General features: G+C 40.8%; 1 protein-coding gene across 3 annotated transcripts in view; it reads right to left on the bottom strand.

The window, feature by feature from the left end:
* Positions 1 to 26,312, bottom strand: part of zzz3 (zinc finger, ZZ-type containing 3) — a 29,411-nt gene that overhangs the window by 1,693 nt on the left and 1,406 nt on the right. For all 3 annotated transcript variants that reach the window (XM_074652016.1, XM_074652019.1, XM_074652018.1), the window contains exons 2-11: positions 18,700 to 20,440; positions 14,637 to 14,775; positions 11,531 to 11,678; positions 10,277 to 10,389; positions 9,497 to 9,568; positions 6,984 to 7,085; positions 6,465 to 6,560; positions 4,559 to 4,708; positions 1,479 to 1,613; positions 438 to 538 (exon numbers count right to left, since the gene is read on the bottom strand). In XM_074652016.1, the coding sequence (XP_074508117.1) occupies positions 438 to 538; positions 1,479 to 1,613; positions 4,559 to 4,708; positions 6,465 to 6,560; positions 6,984 to 7,085; positions 9,497 to 9,568; positions 10,277 to 10,389; positions 11,531 to 11,678; positions 14,637 to 14,775; positions 18,700 to 20,375 (2,732 nt within the window). In that variant the 5' untranslated portion in view covers positions 20,376 to 20,440. The remainder of the gene's footprint in view (positions 1 to 437; positions 539 to 1,478; positions 1,614 to 4,558; positions 4,709 to 6,464; positions 6,561 to 6,983; positions 7,086 to 9,496; positions 9,569 to 10,276; positions 10,390 to 11,530; positions 11,679 to 14,636; positions 14,776 to 18,699; positions 20,441 to 26,312) is intronic.

Genomic DNA, 26,312 nt, shown 5'->3' with positions numbered 1-26,312 from the left:
AGCAGGGGAAAAAAAAAGGGAAAATGTCAGTGAAAGAGCCGCTGTGTCAGTCTCACGATCCTGAAGGAAAGGAAGAGTTAAGACCCTGACACACCAAGCCAACGGACAGTTTGGGGCCGTTGATGAGAATCTCCACTCTGTATCTCTGCTATACTAAAAAAAACAACTTTAAATAAATGGCACTAAAATAACAAGACAGGAATGTCTGTTTTGTCTGTTCCAGTAAATCTAATACCTGACAAATAAAGCTCCGTCATCACATTCATGCAGTCACTCCCTTTTATTTACAACAGTAGATATTAAAGGGATAAAAAAAATTTAAAAAACACAGTAAAATCTATGAAAACATTTCTTATGGTAGACAAATCAATATTGTTTTAAGTTGCATGTCTGTATGTGGTAATTTCACTCTCATGACAGGAGGTGGAGGATCTCACCAGTCGGAGCAGTTGGAGCAGAAATCAACCGAGTTGTCCTGCGGACAATCCTGACAGTGCCACCTCACTCCCTGGATGGGCTCCATGCCGCAGACGTCACACTGCACAAAACAAACAAACACACACACCCAACATGTTTAAAATAGTATAACAGCATTAAACACTAGGGGTGTCACCATTTCGATTCCAAAATCGGAAATCGATCAAAATTAGCTTCCGATCACAAAAATCACAATTTCCAACATAAGCCACTGCGTTCTTATGTTGTAGACTGTTGTAGTCTAATTTTTGAAACACTTTCTAAAAAAAAGGGAGTCTCTTTTTAAAGAAGAATTTGAGAGTGTAAATGACAGTTGTCAGGGCATAAAACCAATGATGTGTTGATCTTTAACAATCAAGACTCCATAGTCGACAATGGCGTGTTTAAATCAAATCGAATCGTGACCTTAAAGTTGAAAGTCAAATCGAATCGTGACACCGCTATTAAAAGCTGGTATAAACTGATTGATAACTGAACAGCAAACACTGATTTCTTTGGACACTAACATTTGAATGTCGATATTGTCACAACACGTCACAGAGAAGGTAGTATTTCGGATAAGGGAATACTACAGTAACTACAATAAAATATGTATTTTTAATTATTTATTTTTGGATTTCCACACTGTAACCAGAGCAGGTTTTCTACTATAAATGTATGCTATTTAATGGCTTCCTCTATTTTTGATGTGTGCTGCATTATGGGATATATAGTCCATCAACATCACAGTCAAAAATGGAGGAATTCTAGGGTGGATGTTTTCCTTTTTAAAAACACACCGTGTACCGTTTTCGGAACAGTGGGAACATGCTACGTACTCAGAACTGTTAGAATTGGTGGAAACTGGACACAAACTTTGTCCCCGTTGATCAAATTACAGTATAATCCCTCTGACTCAGGATGTGATTTCATTACCTCTCATATATTGAGGGCACAGTTATATGTAGAAGTCCGGCTTTAATGCTGTCAGTGTGTTGTACAGAAGTGTGCAAAGTCTTCACCTTGTAGCCTGCGTGCCGCATCCCGGCCTTGTCCTCATGGATCTCCTGGAGCGTCTGTTTTTTCAGGCGCTTCAGCTCTAAAAGCTCTTTGTACTCGGGCAAATTTCTCAACTCCACAGGTATAGCCTCGTCATCCTGAGAGTGAGGGAAGGAAAGACAAACACACACAGAAAGATGATGACTGATAGGCGTCAGGACATACACAGACAAAATATCTCAACATCACTCCAGGGATCCAATCTGATGATATTTCTAGATGTACCTGATATGAACCTGCAGACAAATTTGCTGCCACTATTGATCAATCTAATCTTAGCTGAACAAGAGCAACGTATCCATAAAACACCAATCTAGGTTTTCTTCTGTTTGGGCAATAATGTTGCAGTAAGCAGAGATTGTCTTTCGGCTGAAAGTACATGAGTGCAAACCGCTGTCTCCTTCACAAAGACACCACTGCGAGCCTCCACCCAGCGCTCGAAATTAAGGATGTCCCGTTGTCCCGGGGACAAGTTCACATTTCAGAATAAAATGGAAATATTATTGACACTTATTTAAGTTTTCTGTGAGATATGTTCATGTGTATGTAAATTTCCATCGCTGTATACAAATCAGAAACAGGTTTGCATTTCTGCACCTTAATTTGCAGTGATGCATTTATCGATCAAACAGTTACAAATAAATAAGAAACAGTAAATCAACCAATGACTAAAAGAATAATGGAAGCTGATTGTGGCCAAACACCGGGGGTGATCTCCGTTTTTTATTCAGATATACAGTAAGTGCAGGAAACCACTAGCAGAACGTCCACGGCGGACCAGAGTGAGTTAATGAAGTGATGCTAGCTAACTTGCATAGTTTATAATAAATAGTTTATAATAAAACTATTAGGGCTGTCAAAGTTAACACGATAACGCCGTAACGAAAATTTGTTTTAATGTCACAAATTGTTTTAAAGCTAGAGTGAAGATCCTGACATCATATGAAACTACAAAACCTAAGGAATCCATTGGTACCAGCCATGTCTGACTAGCTAATTTTGGCGAGGAAAAACTGTTATGGCCATTTTCAAAGGGGTCCCGTGACCTCTGACCTCAAGATATGTGAATGAAAATAGGTTCTATGGGTACCCACGAGTCTAACCTTCACAGACATGCCCACTTTATGATAATCGCATGCAGTTTGGGGCAAAACCATGCAGTTTTTTGCATGCAGTATAAATGTGTTATTTTTGCCTATTCTAAAATGGTGTATTGTATTGTATTAATATTCCTGCATACTGGGGTCCCTAAACAGTCTTGGAATTGACAATAAGGGGCTTTCGGAGTAGTTTCCAGAACAGAAGTGCTCGCCGGAAAATGCAATTTTTGCAGAAATCTCCAAATGTCAAAAGATTTTGAAACCGAATCACAGCATTGCTTTTTATATGATGTTCCTCAAGGTCTTGGTGTCTTAACGTGGTATTTTGGACGGATTATTCATCATTTTCAGCAATTTTTGAGTTGTAAAAAATTGTTAAATTTAGCACCAAATCTGTATAAAAAATAGTATCAACCCAAAAATTGCTGCAACAACTCCTGAGACATAATAGAGGAAACACCATCAAATACTGTACTAATACTTCTTTCATAATGTTCAAAACCCTTATACACTTTTACAATTTATTTCAAATCATTTATTAATTCATAAATTCATGTTTATTTCTGATTCATGACTAGAGCAGCTCGACACACTGTGCTGTGCTGAAGCTCAAATTAATCTTCAGGTTCCCAGCTTTCAGGTGATGTACACCACTTCTATGTGACATCTACTGCTGACCTGCTATCTCCCCCTAGAGACCCTCTGTACCCCCCTAAAAAAGATTAAAATGGGTCTATTGAGGGTCTCAGAGGATTATCTTGCATAGTTTATAATAAACCGTTTATAATAAAACTATATTTATGATGTAGAATGAAAAAAAGACATTGATTGTTAAGACTTGGACAGTTGAAAGTTGAATTCGGGACAGTAGCGGAACACCGAGGTGAAAAGTTCATTTTGAGCCATGCCTTCATCTTTTTAATGAGAGGAGGGAAGGGAAGACGGGGAAAAAACTTCAAAATTGAAGAAAAGTTGCGAGGTGCAAATCAAAAAATTTGTACAAATCTATCATTGCACTTCCAGGTCTTGGCAGGAAATGGCTTTGTGAAAATCATGCCAAGCTGCTGACGCATTTGCCCTCAGCAGACTTTCGATTCCTTCCTGCAAACGCGGCCAAAGTAAAGGACAACCTGGTGAGGTGAGAAATTATTGTGGCCCATGCTGGCAGCACCTTTGTGACTTTACTTCATACCGGCGGTGTCAGAGGTTTTGTTAATGCGTTGGTGGAGCCGGCAGCCTGTGTTCTCAGCAGGACGCGGCGACCCGGTTTTACTTAAAGGTTACTGCCATCAAAGGGAGAGAAGGGAAATGTCAGCGCTTGGGTAACGGCGAGCGTCAGGAGTCGCGCAGTTCAAATGGAAAGAAAGGCAAGGCGAGGCTTGCCGGACCCCCTGCTCTGATTTAGCCGTTTTCAACGGTACACGCTGCCCTGATTGAAGTGGGAAAAAAGGGTACAGACATGCATGATCAAGGGCCAAATGGCTTATTTCACCCAAAGGTGTTAAAGTGGAGTTAAGAGGGAGAGTCTGTCATATGAAAACAGACAAGTGACAAGGCAGGAAGCAGTTGCTTAAGTCGCCTCTTCTTAAATGGATTTAAATAGAGTAGTCAGGTATGAAACAAGCTCCCCAGGGCACATAACATGCAGCTTTGCCCTTTCTTTATCTTACAGGCCACTGCTTACATGCGGAGGAGAGGGTAAGACTGTGGACGGTGAGAGAGAAGAGGGCATGGGAGCTCGTGATAAGCTTAATTAAGCAGCAAAGTACTACAGTCCGCTCGGTGATCAGTGACAGTAAAAAGTAGTGGGCTTAATTACAGGATAATCTCCCAAGATAAATAAATGGGAGTTGGATGTGTGCAAAAAGAAGTACACTTAAAATTAATGAAAAATCAGTGGGACTTCCAGTTATTAGTGTTGTGTGATGTGACAGAGGACTGACCGAGTCATCAGCAGAGGGGTCCTGCACGCTGCTGTAATACGCCGAGCGCTCGTCATCTTCATCCATATAGACTGGAGGCTCGTAGGAGGTCAGGAAAGTAGACGGCCGGTACAGGTGCTTGTTGAGGTGGTGCTGCCTCTTACTGGATGCCTGGGGAACAAACATGTACCGTTACAAGAGCAGACAAGTCCCCTTAAACATGTAATGTTATGTCATTTCTTAGAAGTCAATACAATAGCAACAATGACATTTTTATAACATTTTTGCAGATGCTTAAAGTTGGGCTGGGAAATACTTTTCAATATTGACATACATGTATCTTGTGTGGGAAAAGTATGAAGAATTAGATATGAAATAATGACACAGATGCTCAATACAATGTTCCACTCTTATGCATCATAGTTGACAAAAACATTATAACAGATTTGATTAAAATGGCTATTGAAGTGCAAAATTGCATGTAAAAAATGTGCATGTAACAAGCATTGATTTTGCTAAATGATGCCGATGTCGTCAGCTGTTTTAACCTCATCATGGCTTTATTGGTATCAGCATATGTTGGTAAGTGTAAGTGATACGTTTATTTTTCAACTGTACATTTTTACACCGAATACATATCTTTTAAACCTTGACCGTATTTTCCCATGTGTTTTTATCCAAGTGACTAATGGAGACAATAATTTCTGAAAGTGGTCCAGTATTGAGGGAGAACGCTGTAGACAGCAGCCGCTAAATGAGCTGTGAGGGCAAGAGAGCAGCGTCAATGTAACGTTCCGTTCACTAAAAGTGTTTGTTTTTGCTGCTGACAGGCTCAGATTGTTATTAGAAGTGTCTGACAACATTGTGGAAAAGACCTTATAGAGAAACAAAACGTTTTTCTGACCTTTCACTTGACCTGATCTGTTTGTTATTGTGTCCAAATCCCGCTCAAGGAGAAATGTCGTTGTGAAATCTGAATATCCGTATACTCCGGTTCAAATACATACGGGCGGCCATCAAATTCAAAGACCTCATCCACATTGTCGAAATCATCTAAATTTTCAGCCATGACATTGAAAATCTTTTAGATAACACTAAACTACGCTTTCTTTATTCTAACACAACAAACTCTGCCCGGCTGGCTCTCGCGTTTCCACCATGGAAGTATTCCACTATTCCACCTTCGTCTTCTAGCAACATGTCACTTCGCCAGATTTCACAACGAGACTTCTCTTTAAACGAGACTCTTTCCATAATGTTGTCAGACACTTATAATAACAATCAGAGCCTGTCGTGACAAAAACAAGCACTTTTAGTGGACGTAAATGAAGGTGCCAGCTTGCCCCAATAGCACCATATTGACACCTGTGAGCAGCTGCCATCTACAGCGTTCTCCCTCAATACTGGACCACTTTCAGAGATTGTTGTCTAGAGTGAAGATACTAGTATCATATGAAACTAGAAAACTAAGGAATCCATTGGTATCAAGTCCTCAACATCATGTCATACTAGCTTGTCACAAACAAGGTTAAATAACACTCCATACTTATGCTACATTTTGGCGAGTCATAGTCAAGTCAGCACAATGACACACTGACAGCTGTTGTTGCCTGTTAGGCTTGAGTTTGACAATATTTGTCAGTGTTTTGTGTTGTTAATTGATTTCTCCCGCTCCAATGTTGATAAGAGTATTAAATACTTGATAAATCTCCCTTTAATGTAATTTTGAAAAGATAAAAAATTAGATTAATTAGCGATGAATCGTTATTAACTATGGACAATCAATCAATTGACAGCCCTAGTCAAAACAGAACAATAATGAATTAACTGCCCAATCCTTACTTAAAGACACTTAAAGAAAGCATTTGTTTAAATGACATTAGTAACTCAGTGTGTTAAGGGGTTTGATAAACGAGTAAAGAGTTACCTTTTTAGTGTACATGCACAGGTTGGGTGTTCTTCCAGGCACAGGGATACCAGCTTTTGTCAGTTTGATGAAGTACTTTTGAACCCGACTGGCGACCTGGAATGTTTTAACAGGAAAACGGCCGCATTAAGGATTTCCAACTGAGATAAAGCTGCTTGGAGTAATTGAGGTCATGCAAATGTATGATCCAAGTACTTGCAAGGGGCCTTTTAGTACTGCAAAGTACACACTCAATGCAATTTAACAGTCTGTTTCCATAGTAAAGGCACACAGATTTATCAATGTCAAGACATGCTAATAAAGCACAAGAAGACAGTGAAGACTACTGAAAATGTGTTGTTTAGCCGGCAACATACAATTTTAGCCAAGTCAGGTTCATGTCATCTTGAAGCTTCTTTGAGGTGAATTCTTTCTGCTCAAATGTGCAAATAAACCAAATATTCTGAACTAAGCAGGTAATAAGTGGGGATCAAACAAACGTGCATTTCCTTCAGTTAATCTTAGTTTCCTCTTTGTCACCTGTTTTGATGTTCGATTGCCGAGCCCATCAGCAATCTTCTGCCATCTTCTGGACTCGACTTCCTCGGGAGGAAACTTAACAAGAAGCTGCTCCAGTTTTTTCTATAAAAACGGAAGAAAACAGGTGAAAACCATGCGAGAACAAATTCATGTACTGCATAAATGATTATCTGCAGCATTGGCATATTAGTGTTTAATGTATTGTGACAGCTCTCTTGGCTTCCTGTCTGGGCTGTCTTTCCCTTTTATTGAGGTGAGCAGGAAGTGCATCACTGATGTGGCTGCTGCTCCTCAGCTATATAAGCTGGTGGATTCAGTCAGTTTGTCTCTCTCTCCCTGGACGTATGGTTTGATGTTTGGGTTAGGCTTTTCCTTGCGTTTATTTTCTTTGTTCATTACACTGTACTCATTCAAACACACAAAACACTACTAATTTACATACTATTGCTTAAAAACACAATGAGTAGGATCTTCCTAAAAATACAATGTATAAACTGACAACTTTGAATGATGTGTTTACAACCCGCAACCAACAAATCCTATTCATTGTACCTTTAACTTAGATTTTGTCAATGTGACTGTCAATGTTAACGCGTTAATAACACGTTAAGGCAAATTTGTTTTAACGGCACTAATTTCTTTAACACATTAACATAATCGATCTTCTGGAGGTTGTAGCGGGCTCAGTTTTAAAGCTAGAGGGAAGATAATGGCATCATATGAAACTACAATCCATTGGTACCAACCATGTGATACAAGCTTGTCTCGAAGAAGGCTACATAATGCTCCAAACTTACGCTAAATTTTGGCAAGGAAAAACTGGCATGGCTATTTTCAAAGGGCTCCCTTGACCTCTGACCTCAAGATATGTGAGTGAAAATGGTTCTATGGGTACCCACGAGTCTCCCCTTGTTGATGTTTTATGCTAAATGCAGCACCTTTGAGGGTTTCTGGACAATATTTGTCATTGTTTTGTGTTATGAATTGATTTACAATAATAAATATATACATATTTCTGCAAGCGTAAGCATTTTACAAGCAGATCTGCCCACTCCCATGTTGATAAGAGTATTAAATACTTAACAAATCTCCCTTTAAGGTACATTTTGAAGAGATTTAAAAAAAAAAAAGTGTGATTAATTTGCAATTAATCATGATTACCTATGGACAATCATGCGAGTAATCACAATTTAATATTTTAATTGATTGACAGCCCTATTATTTAGTTAAACCTGCAGTAGGAAGTATATTTTTGGCATCATTGGGCAAAAATTCCATAATAACCTTTCAGCATATTGTAATTTAAGTGTTCTGAGAGAAAACTAGACTTCTGCACCTCCTCATGGCTCTGTTTTCAGGTTTTAGAAAATCTAGCCCGTGACCGGAGACTTTGACCAATCACAGGTCATTTCATTGAGAGAGCGTTCCTATTGTCTGTTCATTCAACGGAGGCAGCTGTCAATCACTCACTAACTCCAATCAAACGGTCAAACTAGGCAGCGCTGATCAAATATGAATCAATATTCTGTTACTATAATGCCTGTTTCTCACCTAAAATGTTTTCAGAAACTGTTTAGCTGTAAGTTGAGAAAGCTGCTCCGGCTGGTGGGCGGTGCTTGGTATTTCCTCAACAGATCTCTACTTGGCTGCCGGGTAACAAACGTTCTCATTTTACAGCTAAAGTTAAAAATTCACGTGTTGTCCTCTCCTCTTTGTCCTTCCGTTGGGCCGCTCTGTGACAGTATTATGCACCATTCAAAAGCAGCCTATACAGGCTTATACTGTACAACAGGTGGGTAGCACAAATTATAAAAGGAATTTAAATTTAAATTTTGCCGTCATTTTGCAAATTGATAATAGCCAGATATTTAATAATAAATTGATTTTTTTTTCTAAAATTCAAAGTGAGAAATGGTGTTATGGGAAAAAAAATCTGGAAAGAACATAAAAATGTTTCAATGTGATCCTGCCCACACTTAATCTGACCCGCCAGATGGTTTGTTACACAGAACTGTATGAGAAGCCGTCACTGGAAACTGTTTGGAAAAAGGAAGGCACCTTCAAAAGACACTAGGCAGGTGATTGGATGAACCATCGATATCAATCAAACTCTTGCTGAAGCCAGTCAGGGGAAGAGTGAAAAAATCGTTTCCATCAAAAAAAGCCTTCAGTGCCATTCTTTGCTCTTCTTTCAATGAGAAAGAAATACTCTCCAGTTCTGATAGAACTGATGCTATTGCAGCATCTATGCTGACCTCTTCAGGCGCCGCCACTGTTGTTTAGAACAAACAGTCGCCTCTCTGTGTCGTCGCCTAACACACCTAAGCCACGCTCGTAGCTGCCAGTAGCTGCTCACAGGACGCTGATTGGTCCGTAGTCTGGCTTGCTTGACCCAAATTCATCACTTGAAGCCTGACAAGATGTGTGATATGTGATCTCGCGAGAATCCAGCTGCCGTGCAAGGTAAGCACACACTCAAATATAGTGTAACATCGTAAACACTTGCCACCTACCTGTTCCTCCACAGTCCACAGCTGGTTAAACGTGTCAGACTTGTTTGGATGACAAATCCTCCCCCTGATCATCTGTCAAGAAAACACGAGTGACAGCGATGTTAAAAAATACAAAAATAATGGGCACTCCACCATTTGAAGAGATCTGTGCATATGAACTGCCTGGCAGACACTGAATTCGTCAGTTTGACAGACAAAGCCCGGCTGTCAGATGAAACTCGAGAGGTGTCATCGGGAAGACGCAGAAAAACAGCAACACTTTTGACTGACAAACAGAATCCTGTTAGAATTCAGAGAGTGTAACCCGGGAGAATGCAAATGTGCCTGCACAGTATAAACAGGGAGAGCAACAGAAATAATCAAGTTGTTTGCCCAGTGCTGAACGCTTGGCGCCGTATAATCCCAACAATCAATCAAAAAGTGAAACCTTACTGCTTAGACAATGAGGGAAAAGGCACATAACAGAGGCCATCAATGAGATGTAATCAGAGGTGTGGGAGAGGCGGGCTCCTCATGTTTCCATAGAGACCATCTTTTGCGCTCACACATGCTCAACTCTGCCAAGGAGTAACACTGGGGGAGATGAGGTTTGAGGAGGCCTAGGCGTGTAAAATGGTAATAACCTGATGATTTGTAGGCCAACCTGCAGGAGATCGGTGACTCACCAGCTACAGTTGGGAACGGATGGAGCTGCTTCTGCACTAATGATATACTGGGGGGAAATCACAGTGGCAGCGTGTGTGCTGTACAGGTTATTTTAGTAAGGAGACTGAGCCATACCTGCGATTGCCTGCTGTTCTCCAGAGCGTCACTAGTGGGCAGAGAGGAGTACATGGTGGACGACTCGCCTTCCTTCTTGGGCTCCACGGGACTTTTTGGTCGAGCAGGCAAACCTGGAGGGAGGAAATTAGCAGAATTAGTCATAATTTTTAACCCCCTGAGACCCAAAATAGACCCGTGTTTTTCATTTTTAGGGGGAGATAGCAGGCGAACAGTAGATGTCACAAAGAAGTGGTGTACATCATCTGAAAGCTGGGAACCTGAAGATTAATTTGAGATGCAGCTCAGCACTGTGTGTCAAGTTGTTCCAGTCATAAATCAGAAATAAACATGAATTCATTAAAATAAATGGGGTTTAGGACATTATAATAGAAGTATATGATGGCCATTCCCATGCTCTATTATGTCGTTGTTGCACAATTTTTGGGTTGATACCATTTGTTACACAGATTTGGTAATAATTTTAACCATTTTTTTTACCACTTGAGAATTGATAAAAAATATCAATAATTTCTCCAAAATACAACGTTAAGACACCAAGACCTTGAGGAACACCGTAGAAAAAGCCATGCCGTGATTTGGTTTAAAAAACTTTTGACATTTGGAGATTTCTGCAAGAATTGCATTTTCCGGCGATTGAATGGCGAGCAATTCGGTTCTGGAAACTGCTCAGAAACCCCCTTTATTGTCAATCTAGCTAGGAACGTCATCCATCCTCTGAATGCTCTAGGTCTCTAGTTTGTGGCTGTTAAGTTTTATGACGCTGTGATTATCCTAGAGGTCATTTTATACAGTGAAGTCAAATTTTAAAAAATGGTCTGAAATGAAATGGGGACAAACATCATCACAGATGAACACAATTGGGCTCATTGGATCCACAAGAGGCTCAGCTTTACAGTGATACCCAACGTATGCAATTCTAAGACTGTTTAGAGACCCCTTTGAAAATGGCCATGCCCGTTTTTCCTTACCGAAATTTAGCCTAACTTTGGAGTTTACTGAGCCTCCTTCCCGACAAGCTAGCATTACTTGATTGTTTGCTACCAATGGATTCCTCGGGATTTATAATTTAATATGATATCTGTACCGTCACTCTAGCTCTAAAACTGAACCTGCTACAGCCTCTAAAAGACAGTAAAGTCGGTCGGGATTGTGGCGTTTCAGGGGGTTAAATAGCAGAAGAATCGCTCTGGTGTTTATTTCGATATTTTGAAAAATGTACACACGCCAGGACAAAGACAAATTTGTACGTGCCTTGGTCGAAGATCAGCTTTAGCCGCCTGGTTTTGCGCTTCTTGTCACAGAACTCTCTCTCAAAGTCTCCGAGGCCTGAGGTGTACTGCTCCCATCCAATGTCAGGGAGCTGGACGACTCGCTGAGGACACGGCAAGCCCAAATTAACCTGAGGGTCACAAGAATTGGGGGTCACAATCAATTAACAAATAACAATAACACTTCTATAAACTATACTGCAACAAGGTTAGATACGTATGTGACAGCATAATAAGAGAAACAAACACTGTAAGACAAATGTTTATGTTTTGGGACATTTTCTTATGTTTTGATAACTTTGTAATCTGTGCTTTTATAAAACACAAAGTCCAGGCATTGCTTAATGTAATTCAAGTTGGTATATATTACTGTGATTTTTCAAGATTTTTACAAATGGCTCCCTCAACAGGGGCTTTCTAGTCAATCCTCTCGTCTCTTGAATCCTCTTAGATTCAAGAGATGTCCAAACGTGTGCTGTAGAGGGCCCTCCATCTTCATACTGAGCTTTACTAAAAAGGTTCACCACAAGTTTTCACATCCTCATTTTCCTTTTCTAGTATGCATTATATCCTTCTCTGTGCAAGCAAATTAACATATGCTAATGAGTTAAAAGTGGCATTACTTGCAGGTACTTGCTTTGCGGGTGTTCTGATTGTATTCAGTATTTACATTTACCTGACTGCACAAAAATATGAATTAATTCACCATAATCTATTGAGTAAGCACTCAAAAATATCTCAAATATTAAAAAAAAGGTGGACAGTCTGCACTTCCTGGCCCAGTTGTGAACAGGTGCAGAACAAAATCTGAGTCATACAGAGGAAAAGCAGAAGTAGTCTGCACACTGAATTTTACAAGCTCAAAAATATTTATTCAAGCAACGTTTCAACCAGAAAGGTATTCCTCGGGCAAAAATCCAAGAACAAGATCTTACGTGCCATGTCTCAGAGAGGGGTGGGTGCAGAGTGAAGGACTACATATTAACTGAGGAAACATGCACATTGTATTTGCACACTTTGTACAACTCGTGTGCATGAGTTGTTTAATGCACAACATATGTACATATATTAATGCAACATACACTCCCTTTACGCCTTTACAATAGAATGCAGTCCAACACAACATCCATCTTTTTGTTCAGTTTTTGGTGACGTAGTTGGAAATGGATCAAACCCGGCCAGTTTTGAGGTGATTGGCTAGGAGCGGCCGATCAGTCTCATATTTTCGGTCACATTTACACACGTGTGCCGCCACGACATGATAGTTTTACGTTGGCACATAGCGGAACAGACAGTAACACACACACACGTCGTCGGTGTGTAAGTTCTTCAGTGTGAGTGAAGAAGACATAAAGCTGCAATTTGTCACAACAGTAAGTCAAAAATAAGCCGTGGAGGAACAACCTTAAAAACATTTGGAACGACTAACTTAATCGACACTTATTATATTGTAATTCATTCCCATGATGCTGTAATCAGTGACCGGCTCGTCTGCTGACAGCACGGAGCTAACAGCTAACGTTAACGGAGGTTGCATTGACTTGCATTATGATGCGTTCAAGATACACTCAGTAAAAATGTTGGTTGAAGGTAAATTATAACACTATCATGGTGTGTTCAAATGTAATCTTGTAAAATGTCGTTTTTGGTGAGAAACTTGAATAAATCCAGTTGTTTGAAGGAGACGTTTTCACAGCAATATAAAATATATATTAGAGAGGGAATTATGACCTGTTCAACTTCCTAACGCTAGCTCTGAGCAGCTTATTATACATAATTAAAACTATCAAAAAAATAAATAAAATCAAATTAAGTATTAAATAAAAATCAATGGATTTTCCTTATTTGAATTGTGTGTTTTATGCAAATAGCCACTATAGATGAGAATTTTTGATGGTTTACACTGACTTTGGGACAGTTGAAATTATTTTCTCTGGGACAGTGGTGAAAAAAATGAATCTGCAGCCTAACTGTCAATTACAGTTCTTAGGGTGCTTTCACATCATGGACTGGGGCCGGAATCCGAGTACACTTGAACCCCAAAGTCCAGTTCGTTTGATTATTGTGAATGTTCCGTACCGTACTCAGGCTTGTTGAGCCATACTCGAGTCCACTTGAAAAGGTGGTCCGGGGTTCGGTTCATGTGTACTCAGGTACTGTTCGCATCAGGTGTGCAAGTCAACTGTACCAAAACACGGAAGTGGGCCGCTATTTAACGCTAGTAACGTTAGCAATCAGCAAGTAGTTCTGAAAGGGCAGGCTTATTTCAACGCCGCCCGTCTCCTCCAAAATCTGTATATGCGCGCACCATGCGCCGATTTCATCCTCTGAACTGCACGGCCATGGGTGATAAAGCAGGAAGCTCAGCTTCTCTCTGCTCAGCGGGCAGAGAGCGAGAGACAGCAGGGGGAAACAGTGTGTAGAGTCTGCTTATTTTCACATCAATCTTGGTGAAATAAGGGTTTATTTAGACCAAACCAGAGTTGGTGATTGTTGGAAAGACGGTGTTGGTGAGTTTTATTTTGTTTCTGGGAAGTTTGAATGAAGTGTTTTACAATGCACATAAACAATACACATGGATGATGATGCAAGTGTACTGGGGTACAGAACAACTTCACTAATGTGAAAGCTGAGCGGCAAGGGTTGGAGAGGGGGGGCAAATGAACTCTCAATCATTCCTAATATGAAAACGCCCTTAGAAAGAAAATCGGAAAAAATTGAATTGCAAGGTCAGACTTTTACAAAAAAATAATAATAATCGGAATCATCCAAAAAAATTGCAGCCGGTGTATCTCTATTTTTGTCCTTTCCATACACAAGACTGGCAGAATATTAGAAACACCTCTCTGTGACCTCAATGCTAAAACATATAATTGAAATAACACCTCTTTGACAATGTCAACAAAAAAACTGAACATTATAGGTATAATAAAAGTAGATTTTATGGCAGAATATTTAATTACGCTATACTATAGAGGTGAACCTTATGAAGTGGACACTAAGTGTAGTTAAAACACAGCACAAAATATCTGCTTTTATAGGTAAACGCTTTTCAGTTTGTCAAGGACACACATTTGCATGTTTTTTACCCGTTTCTGCAGATGCTCCACAAAGATGATGGGATCGCCGAGTGCCTCTCTCTGGTGACACGCCAACGTCTCCAGGTCCAGGATGGCCTGCGTGCGTTGGGCCTCGAGAACACCGATGGTCTGCAGCAGCCTCTGATAACTGACACGGAGGGAGGCTAGGTTAGACAACAGTGGACGAGAGGGACTGCTTACATTATTCAACCTGACACTTGCAATGCTGCAGTGCATCAAACTTTCAGACCCCAGACCATACATAATTCAACCAGGGTGCTGTGAACTTAAATCCTTGCACAAGACATGAACCATTCTCCAGTCCTTTCCACTTCTTTTTTGCAAATAAAGTGTTTACAGGCTGGAAATTATGCATCTCAAACCAGCTGCTTTGGCAAATAACATCTTTAGAATTACTTTTCTAGTGTAGCATATCAAGAACTGCAGCTGGTAAAGAAAAGTACAAATGGTAAGAGACTTAAACCACTGAAACACATTTCTGAACTGTAACTGTGCACATCACTCAGATTTCATAGTAATATCGAAATCTTTGCAAGACAAACATTTGGGTTTTGCAGTGCTCGAGGAGCCTTCCGTGCCGTACAAGTCCGACCTTTCCACTCACACCCTCTGGGGCAACAGAAGAGCTGCAAACTGAGCTGTCAATGACTAAGTGTGGTACTGACTCAGAGGCCCTACAGTGCGAGCAGAGCAGGAGGAATCGACAGGAATGTGACAGCATCCTACATGGCTATAACCTAATGCAAGTGCTCAGTGAAGCAGAGTGGATCAATCAGCCCTAACAGGACATGAATGAAAATCAATGCAGAGGACAGAATTTATTCAACAGCTGCTGGTAGTTTGAAAATCCTACAAGCAAAACATTCAAACAAGTCAACTGTGTTTAACCTCATAACCCTTCATTAGTTATAGACACCGTCCTTTTACACTAGGTGAAGCTCTGCTGACCTTGCACAGCATCAGTGAGTGCTGTGCTTCAATGCAAACCGGTCTCTGCAGCAGTGGCACCAAACCATACTACTGCACATTTCCTGTACTACATAGGGATTCTGATTCAAATGGAAGATCTGTGCAAAAGATAGCAGCAAGCATGCTGACTTCCTCAGATGAGCAGATGATCTGTGCATTAATCTGTTTAAGAGAAATGACGAGGACTTGGCTCTGCTTCTCATCCCTCTGGACTCCCGCCAGGTGTCCAGGGACAAACCTGGTGTACCATTGCCACCTACTGGGCCTGAGGTCCACTGACAAACACTGGTGCCAAATGAAAAGCTGGCCAAGGACAATAGTGCTATGGTAATGGCTGGTAATCAAGGATTGAGATTTTGAAATATTTACATGAAATAGGAAGAGGGAACTGTGTCAAAATAGACAAATCTGTAAAATAAAAATACAAAATGTTCTGTAAACACATCAATCATGTCTGTGTCAATTCTCCATATTCAGCAAACCTAAAATGCCAAGTCATGCTTCCCTAAAAATGACTCCTCACTGCATTGATCTGAGCCTTCAGAAATCCTCCTCGCTCAGCACAACCTAAAACTTGGCATGTCACAGAAACTTGATCGAATTACCTTGCAAGACGAGAGCAGTGAAATCTTACTCTAAAGCCAATCTCTGAATTTGAAACATTCACCGATACTGGTGTCAAAGACAAAGGGACCTCAGCTGATGATGTCTCTGAGCCCCTACAGCCGTCTGCCCCTCCTCCTATGAAGATGCATCATAAATCAGCTGACCTGCCATGGTGCGGTTAGCAGTGCCTGACTGAGCGCAGCATGGGAACTGTCCACCAACATAAACATCCCATCTTGTTTGACAGCCAACAACATAACTAGGAACAAAGCCCCACACTGGATAAACCTTTTCCTCTAAAATAACTCCCCTTACTGAGAAAAGAGAGAACGGAGGCGGAGGAGTAATTTTAACATCCAATCTCAAAGCCGACAATTGGCAGCTAATTCACACAATCACAGCAACAGATTGAAGGTGGAAATTAAATGCTGAAACACGTAAAACCTGAACAATAAGAAAGGAGCTATAGTTAGATATTCCCATAATAACTTGAGAAAAGACTCCTAAAATAACGGAGATAATTAAACATTCTGTCTACGCGTTGGTGCTGCAAAAACCTGGATCCACTTATATGTGATATGTTTCCTTTCATTTGTTTTTGGAAATAAGTGTTGAAGGAATGTCTGCTAAACCAAAAAAGTTAATTTCTTTTTCAAATTACATTTAAAATAAGGCTATCAATCGATTAAAATATTGAATCGCACTATTTTTATTTGTTCAAAATGTGTCTTAAAGGGAGATTTGTCAAGTATTTAATAGTCTTATCAACAAGGTAGTGGGCAAATATGCTTGCTTTATGCAAATGTATGTATATATTTATTATTAGAAATCAATTCACAACACAAAACAATGACAAATATTGTCCAGAAACCCTCACAGGTACTACATTTAGCATAAAGAAATATGCTCAAATCATAACATGGCAAACTGCAGCCCAACAGGCAACAACAGCTGTCAGTGTGTCAGTGTGCTGACTTGACTATGACTTGCCCCAAACTGCATGTGATTATCATAAAGTGGGCATGTCTGTAAAGGAGGGACTGGGGTAGAAATCACTTGAGGTCAGAGGTCAAGAGATCCCTTTGATAATGGCCATGCCAGTTTTCCTCGCCAAAATTTAGCGCAAGTTTGGAGCATCATTTAACCCCCTTCGCAACAAGCTAGTGTGACAAATGGATTCCTTATGTTTTTCCAGTTTCATATGATGCCAGTATCTTCACTCCAGCATTAAAGAAATTAGTGGCATTAACACAAACGTGTTATCGCGATTTTTAGGTTGTAGCGGGCTCAGTTTTAAAGCTAGAATGAAGTTATTGGAATCATATGAAACTATAAAACCTAAGGAATCCATTGGTACCAACCATGTCATACTAGCTTGACATGAAGGAGGTTAAATGATGCTCAAAACTTAAAAAAATTGGCATGGATATTTATCATTGTTTTGTGTTATTAATTGATTTCCAATAAAATATATATATATATATATATTTTCATAAAACAAGCATATTTTCCCACTTCCATGTTGATAAGAGTATTAAATACTTGAAAAATCTCCCTGAAAAATGTGTGATTAATCGCAATTATCTATGGACAATCATGTGATTAATTGTGATAAATAACTGAATTGATTGACAGCCCTAATTATTTTTAAAAAGCAATAATCCTAATCCTAAATTAAAACTAGTCCGGGATGAGGTTTACATATTATATATTCCATATTTCTGCTGCCTTGTACCACTGACTCCTTAGTATTTACATTTCTAAAGCGCTCTACAAAAATTTCAGAAGTAGCAGACAAAAAAATTGAGTGACTGGTAGAAATGTTCAGTGACAGGTGAGGAAAAAACATAATTTCAGACCATGCTGTCAACAATCACAGGGTTGAAAGATACTGTACATCTGAGGGCTGTGTGGCAATTAATGGGGCAAGAAAGAAGAAAAATATTATTCTGTCATTCAAATCTTGATTCTTTTTCCCCCCCTGAGTTTTCTCTAATCTTTGCTTAATTCTTATGAAATAAGAATGTTTAAAGTTTCACCTCTTCAGGTCTCTCACGGTTATCTAAATGAAATAATCCAAAACGGCTTAGAGGAGAAAATAGCTCATAAACATATTCAACCTGTGAAGAGGGATCACAACAAGACACAGAGCCAAAAAGGCTGGGAACTATTGATGCAGCCTAAATTAAAAACACACAAGCATAGTCAATGTTTCACACAATATGACTAAATCTGCTACGTAATTAACACTTGGACTAAACTGAAAAATACTTGAGGTTTTGTGTTCAGCACTTTCAAAACATCCGGATATTCTTAGCACATACAAATCCTCATCAACTCGAATGCGACTCTGGTTCATTCAAAACCAAAGACCAGAAGTAACGCAATGATCACAGTATACAGTGATCAACATGTGAGGGAATTACATCAACAAAAGATGAGGAGAGAGCAGAATCCCTGGGGAGCTACCACATACTCTTTGTTATGTTTAAGAGCCAGGTGGTCCGACTCAAAGTAATACACGTCTGGCTCCTCCTCTTCATCTTCCTCCTCTGCAGTCTGGCTTCGTGTCAGCTCCTTGCTTCGCTCAGCCTCTTTTCCCTCCACAGGCACACTGTCCTCACCACCTGCCCCGTCTCCAGGATCCAAGCTGGAGGGGCCAACAGAGTCTGATGGAGCAGGTTCCTCCACCACAGAGCAGTCCTCCTCCAACCCAACCACCACCTCCCCCTCTTCCCTCAAGGGACCATTGTCTCTGGGAGGAGAGCTGAGCTTGGAGGAGGAGGCCTTGCCACAAGTAGCAGCCCTCCTGGGTGAAGTCCTCAGGGTGTATCTGTGTTCGTAGAGCTCTGTGAAAGAGGGGGACGTGCAGGATATTGAGGGGTTGCACCCTGGCTCTGTGGGGGAGGGGGTTGTTGCTAGTGGGGGTGTAGTTTCTCCTGAGTTGCTGTTGTTGTTGTTGATTGGACTACTGTTCATGTTGGTGGTAGTGAAGGAGGTGGAGGCAGCAGCTTCCTGCACCGGTGTTAGCGGCCGGCCGTTGGTATCGTTCTCACCCTCCGTCACCTGCTCCTCGTGGGACAGACACATCGGCTCGCCCACCACGTCCACCTCCACCTCCTCTACCTCCTCTACCTCCTGCTCCTTAGCCACTATCAACTCAGGGACAGGATCCTCTGGAACAGCCTCAAATGTCGGTGCAGTTGAGGCTGGCGATTCCCCTGAGCCAGAGACCTCCATCTGCAGAGGGACAGAGTTTCTACAAGGCACAGCGGGGTCAGGGGATGAGGGAGCCCCCGTCTGACTGCCGTTGAGCAGCGACGGGCAGTTGGTGGCAGAGTTCGGGTTCGCACTAGGCTCTTCAGTGAGTGTGCTCGGTTCTTTTGCTTTATTCTCTCTGAGTCCATTAGAAGCCTTGTGAGCATTTGGGGGCTGAGCTGCCCCGTCACACTCCACATGACCATCCTCTGCCTTCCCCCCTGTCAGCTCACCTTCCTCTTTACTGTGGACAGGTGAGGCAGGAGATGTGTTAGCAGAGTTTTGGCTGGGAAATTCTTCACAACTGTTGTCCTTGCTAGGCTCTGGGACAGAGACTGGACTTTCAGATTTCAGAGGTTCAGGGTCCTCCTCGTGTCCCTGAGACTCTCCAGAGCGGGAGCACCGCTTGGCCCTTTTGATTTGAGGACAGGAATCCCGCGCCCCCTTCCCTCTATCACAGTTCTCGGAATTCTCAGGACTAATGACTTTTTCTAAACAGGACACGCCCCGCTTCCTGGAGCTGGTCCATTGCTCCGCCTCAGCTGGAGAAGCATTAGATTCAGTTACCTTTCCCTGCAACGAGGCCTGCTGCTGGCCGTCCTGCGGAGTGTCCTGCTTTGTATCATGCTTTGTGTCCTGTTTAGCGTCCTGTTTTGACTCCTGCTTAACGTCTTGTTTGGTGTCCTGCTTGCCGTCCTGTTTCGACTCCTGCTTGCCCTCCTGCTTCGACTCCTGCTTCTTCTTGGGTGAGCGGGCCCTTGGTAGAGGAGGCACCGAGGTCTCCTCCGGCTGGGCGATGCTGCGGTTCCTGAGGGTTCGACCACAAAAGTTTTCATCCAATCCATTGAGCCCCACTGACGACCTTGTGACGCGCGAGGAACGGGACGCGGCCATACTACGGCGGGTGCCTACAGTCTCCTCATCCTGCGGCTGTCTCCTCTGCAGCAGAATGTGGGCACCTGCAAAACACATGCAGACAGATACATGAACTTCATTAAGTCAAAATAATCACTGAAAACTGCAAACCTTTATAGCTCAATTGTTACATCATAGCACTACCTTTGCAACGGCTATAAGTTTGGTTGGTTTCACTGGCCAGGCATGCTAAAAATGAATGCATGAACAGTGCCCTGGGGTGTTTCAAACAAAAGCATTCACCAAAAGGCCTTTGTTAAATACTGCTTGGGTCATTTCTCAGCTCACACCAGAGGGGTATTGATTTCTCCTGTCATTGTAGCTAAGCAACACCTTCTGTCCACAGGCAAAACTAGATGTCTTATCACAGGTCCGTACAAAGGAAATACATTAAAAAGGTGGAGGATCTTAAACTGGCAGAATACAAAGCAGGAAACAATAAGGTCAGATCTTCCATCCAGCCTAAATGACAAATCACACAGTCTCTTTCGACAGTTCACAAATGTCACAGCTTTGAGACTCATCTGTATGTGCTTGGTAACTCCAGAGATAGAGGTGACAACAGCGCAGGAAGCATTTTAAGTAATGAAAAGCCCCTAAAGCTGGCAAGCAGATGACTTATAAAAGGGTAACCTACCTGCATTAAAACCAAATCAAATGTGTGTGTGTGTATGTGTTTCATTGAGGGCATATTTATTTCCTCCCTGCAGAGATTACTGCTTATTCTCTCACACAAAGAATACATATGGTTGACTGATTTCTAACACAGAAGCTACACTGTAATTCTTGCACCCAATTCAGCAGAGATAACACTGCAGACATGGGTTTGTCATCACACACTGTAGGCTGTTTATCTCTCTAGAACAGGTGTGCCAGAGGACCAACAGGCTGCAATCCTTCCACAATTTATCAGAACGTACAAAAATTTAAATGCTCCGACAACAAGAACCCTACACAAGGCTTACAGGCTTAGAGTGTGGACAACCACAGGAAGTTAATCGTCATGTCCTAAACCTCTGACACAATTTAAGGTACAACAAAGCCTTCCCAAACTCGCTCTGCGTGTCGCCTGAGGTACACCAAAGAACAGATGAAGTACATTATTGTGCATTTGAACAAAAATCGTGTTGCTTACAGTGTGAACTGGAAAATGAACACACATCAGGCACTAATAAAGTGGTCAATCTTAGATAACTTATTCTATACTAAATAATCCATTTCACCTTCATGCAATAACAATTCAAATGTAATCTCAGACATTCAATCATAATTTCACTATCACTCACATCCAACTCACTCACATTAAGGTTGTTATTGAGGCAAACATGACTTGATTAACAGAGCTGTCATCAATACATATACAGTTTATTCTGGTTTGTCTCAGTATTTTGATTCTGCGCATGGCATAAAGGTCATGGAGTGAAGCGCATACAAACCAATGTATCAAAACTAGTATGTAGTGACTAAAAACACTATAGCAAAGTAGCTTTCACATTACAAACTGATCCTCAAGTAATAGAGATTACATTAAGGTTGCTTTGGAAACTCATCAATGTGAAGAAAAAAGAAAAAAAAAGTCTCCATTTTCCAGACATTAACTCGACAATCAAACAACTCATTTTAGAGGGCAAGTCAGCGACTGTAAACCTAATCATCTCGTCGTATTCTAGGTAGACAGTAATGAGTATGAGTACAGGCCGCGGCTTATTGAACGCAGTTCACTTCTGCTGCTGGATGCTGGATATACTAACGTTACGACCGAACTCTTCTTCAGTTCCCTGGAGTCAACAAGCGACGAGCGGCTCTCGAGAACTCTGCAAGCAGCACTTCCAAGGGGCAAGCAATCGGCCGCTCCGAACGGGAAGACGGACACGTGCTCCGAATGGGCAAGCCCCGAACAGGTACTGCACTAGTTCATTCCCGGAAAAAATCCCAATCAACACACACACTGAGCTTGCCACTGATGTATCCTCTAGATAATAGCTCCAAATAATAAATCTAACAACACAGGACTATAAAAATGTGACGTGGTAAAGGTCATATTAAAGTGAAATTGAGGGAGAGATGATCTCACTTGGTGTCCTTTTGCAGAAGATGAGACATAGTCATAGCGTCCCGTTGTTGAGATAATTTATTGCATCAATTAGCATTGTGGACATGGTGCTCATTTACATTAATTCCAAGTACATCAATCTGTGGACCGACCTCTGTCAAAACTGATTAAAAAAGCTCCTTGTTGCCTTTCCTGGGACAATTCCTCCCTTTTCCTACACTGTGCTAACACAGCAACATCAAAGCCAGAGGCTACCCTAGCTACAAATACAGTTTGATAATATTCCTTCAGGGAGCTAACATAATAGTCACCTGGAACAAGCACTACCACATGCACATATTACTCACACGCCGCTAAAGACTCCAGCTGAGAAAGCTAATGTGATTTGTCCATGCATAAAATAAGAGAGTGAAAGAAAAACAGAGAGGGGGGGCATGTTATTCAGACTGAGCACTCACCCTTAGACACAAATCGACAAAACTAATTAAGCCTGCTCATCTGACCTGCTCTCAAAAACTAATCACTACTTCAAAATGATCAGGGTTACAGTTTAGCGGAATAACTTGAAACATTTGCTCACACTTCCCTTGTCCCAATAATTAACACATTGTTGGCACAGCTGGCAAAGCCTAAATTAATAATTAATTAACGTCTAATGCTGCCTTCAGGTCACTGTTGGAAATATCAGAATAAGTTTTGCACCCATGAAACAATATAAAGCAAGTTGTTATTACTGAAATCTGACTATCCTATCTAACCTTAGGCTCAAATGAATGTAAAACATGTCTGGCAGAGGTGTAATGTCAGGAATGTCGTAAAATAAAGAGAGTGCAAGTAGTTGGACAGTGTTTGGGAAATCTTGCTTTTTTCCAGTCCACACTGTTATCAAGTAAATAAATACGCAAGAACTTTAAACAGGGGTCTCCTTGGTTGTGGGGTGTGTAGTGAATCAGCATCAAACCATAAGCCACAGCATAGGTTAGCTTAAGTATTCAGACTATAAACATTAATATTGATTAATATAGATATACTTCAGGCCAGTGGTTCAAAATCTGGAAAAGATTAAAAAACGGTATTAAAGAAGTAAAAAATAAATATAAATAAGTTTTTCTTTTACACAAAATTATGTTAATTTTTTCTTCCATTTGTGTTTTTTTCTCATGAATTACTGGATACTTTCAACTCGTGAGGCCCTTCAAAAATGCTTCAAATGAAAAAATCTGATACAGTTAAACCACTCTTTGGTTGAACTGCTTGTAACTCATGTCAACTTTACAGCCATACTGTCTGATGAGGGGTCGCAAGTAGACATTGCTTTGTTTTATGGGGGTCAAAAGGGAACCACCGCTCTACACCACAGACCAGCATTTGATTTATGTTCTCTCTACTGTTAGTGGGTCTACAACGGTGACAGTTACTGATACAAAGAGAAATATCTTTTTGAGCATTTTTTGTGGCATATATAAACAATTAATGGTGATAACTTGTATTGAATAAAATACAAGAAAACTTAAAAAATAGCCCTGCCTTTTCAATGAACATTTTAGGACACTGGTACTAATTTATCATTTCATAGCAGAAGGGTTTGAGCTAGGGATGTACAATCCAACTTTCAGTCCCGATAGTGATACCTGGGCTTTGGGTATCGGCCGATACAGACTACCGATCCAATACCAGTGTTTAATTAATAAGCTGTATGCCTCACTGTGTGGACCCACTGTCCCAGATACCCGATCCAGCTATTTGAGTCAGTATCAGCCCGATATCCGATCCGGTATCAGTTAGGGATGTGCATTCCAAGCAAAAATACTATTCGAAAATCACTGGGATTTATTCGATTATCATTCGAAAATCGCCGGATGGAAAATAACATGTACTCACTTTTGAACTGTATTTTAGATATCAAGGACTGGATGTCACAGAATTGTTTACACCTCAACCAGGATAAAACAGAAGTGCTGATCATTGGTTCAAAGGCTCAGACAGAGAAACTGGTCTCCGAACTAAAAGCTTGGTAAAACCAAGCCAAGAAGTAAGAAATCTAGGAGTGATTTTTGATTCAGATTTTAATTTCAAGGCTCATGTTTTATCATTTGAAGATTATCTCCAAAGTGGGGCCATTTCTCTCTCTGAGCAACACAGAGACCACTTCACGCTTTTATAACTAGCAGGCTAGACTATTGTAACACTCTCCTTTCTGGTCTACTGAGGAATACAATAAATCAACAACAACCAATTCAAAATTCTGCTGCTCGAGTGCTGACCAAGACCAAAAGGAGACCACACATTAGGCCTAATTTAAAGTCTTTACACTGGATACCTGTTCGTATTGATTTTTAAATTCTTTTATTAGTTTATAAGGCAACGCATGGCCATGCACCAGACTACCTCTCAAAAGTGCTTTTGGTTTATGAACCAGGAAGACGCCTCTGATCCTCTGGTTCTTCTCTTTTACTTGTTCCACAAAGCAGAACAAAAAGATTTGGCGATGCTGCTTTCAAAGGATCTGAGAAGAGCTGAAAATATTGATATTTTTAAACGTAAACTAAAAACCCATCTATTTAGTGTGGCTTTCATGTAGTGTTTTACAATTTTAGTGGTTTTATTATTCATACTATTTTATTAATTTTGTTTTATCAACATTTTACTACTTTGAGTAACCGTTTGACATTTATCAATTTATTTGTCATTCGCTTGTAAAGCACTTTGAAGTTCATTTAGGGTGACCAGGTGTCCCACTTTACGAGGAACTGCACAGCATTTATATCCCGTGTCCCACATATTGAAATGATGTCCCACATTTTCATTGGCTCTAGTTCTCAAAAGTCAAACCTCTGCAGGACAGATGCTTTTTTCAAATCTGGCTTTTATCCAATGGCTGTGAAGAAAGCAGTGAAGGCTGTCATCACGGGGCTGTGTTTGCTGTCAAACTGCACACCCGTGGGTCAAGTAAGTGCAGGTTAACATTTCACCGTCTTTGCTATGCTATGCCCAACAGAGAAAATTGCGAGTCACCGCAAAGTCACAAGCTATATGCAGATTTAGGCGGAATATGATGGAAACTACCACAAAGAAAAGGAAGAGCAGCTACAACAAAGACTGAAACTACTTAGTAAGTATTGATAAGCCGGTGAAAGGGCGATTCTCAGATTTGTTGTGAATACAACATGAAGCGACACAGTTCATGTGAGTCTCACAAGATACGTGCGGCTCAAAAAGGAGATGTGCCGGTCTATGGATGCATTCGGGCAAAGCACAGAGATGTTATAAGATAAGGGGCAGAATAGAAATGTTATTTATTTAAGTTAGATGGAAATTATATCCAGATTTTAAATTATATCTCAGCCTTAGGAACATGTCCCACATTGTCCCACACAAACATACTCTTTGTCCCACATTTGGTTTGTTGTGACCTGGTCACCCTAAGTGCATTTGATAAGGGGCAGAATAGAAATGTTTATTATTTAAGTTAGATGGACATTATATCCAGAGTTTAAACTAACTCTCAGCCTTAGGAACATGTCCCACATTGTCCCACACAAACATACTCTTTGTCCCACATTTGGGTTGTTGTGACCTGGTCACCCTAGGTGCATAAGGGTGCTATATAAATAGAGTTTGATTGATTGGTGTGCTCACAGTAAGCAGTTTAACGTGTCAAAGCCAGAATATGTTATTATTAGTCAGTGCAGCTACTTAGACAGGACCCATGTGTGATTGTAATTCTCAATCAAACCACTTCCTGTTCTTCACTAAAGCGCGTGTTTGGTTGTGAAGTTATGTTAACACGTGTGTATTACATTGCTATTATCATGACAGACCTGGACTTAGACACGAGTTATTTACCACCATGAACGAAACAC

This window comes from Sebastes fasciatus, chromosome 11 (assembly GCF_043250625.1).
Source record: "Sebastes fasciatus isolate fSebFas1 chromosome 11, fSebFas1.pri, whole genome shotgun sequence".
NCBI lineage: Eukaryota > Metazoa > Chordata > Actinopteri > Perciformes > Sebastidae > Sebastes > Sebastes fasciatus.
This window is presented reverse-complemented; position numbering and strand designations above follow the sequence as displayed.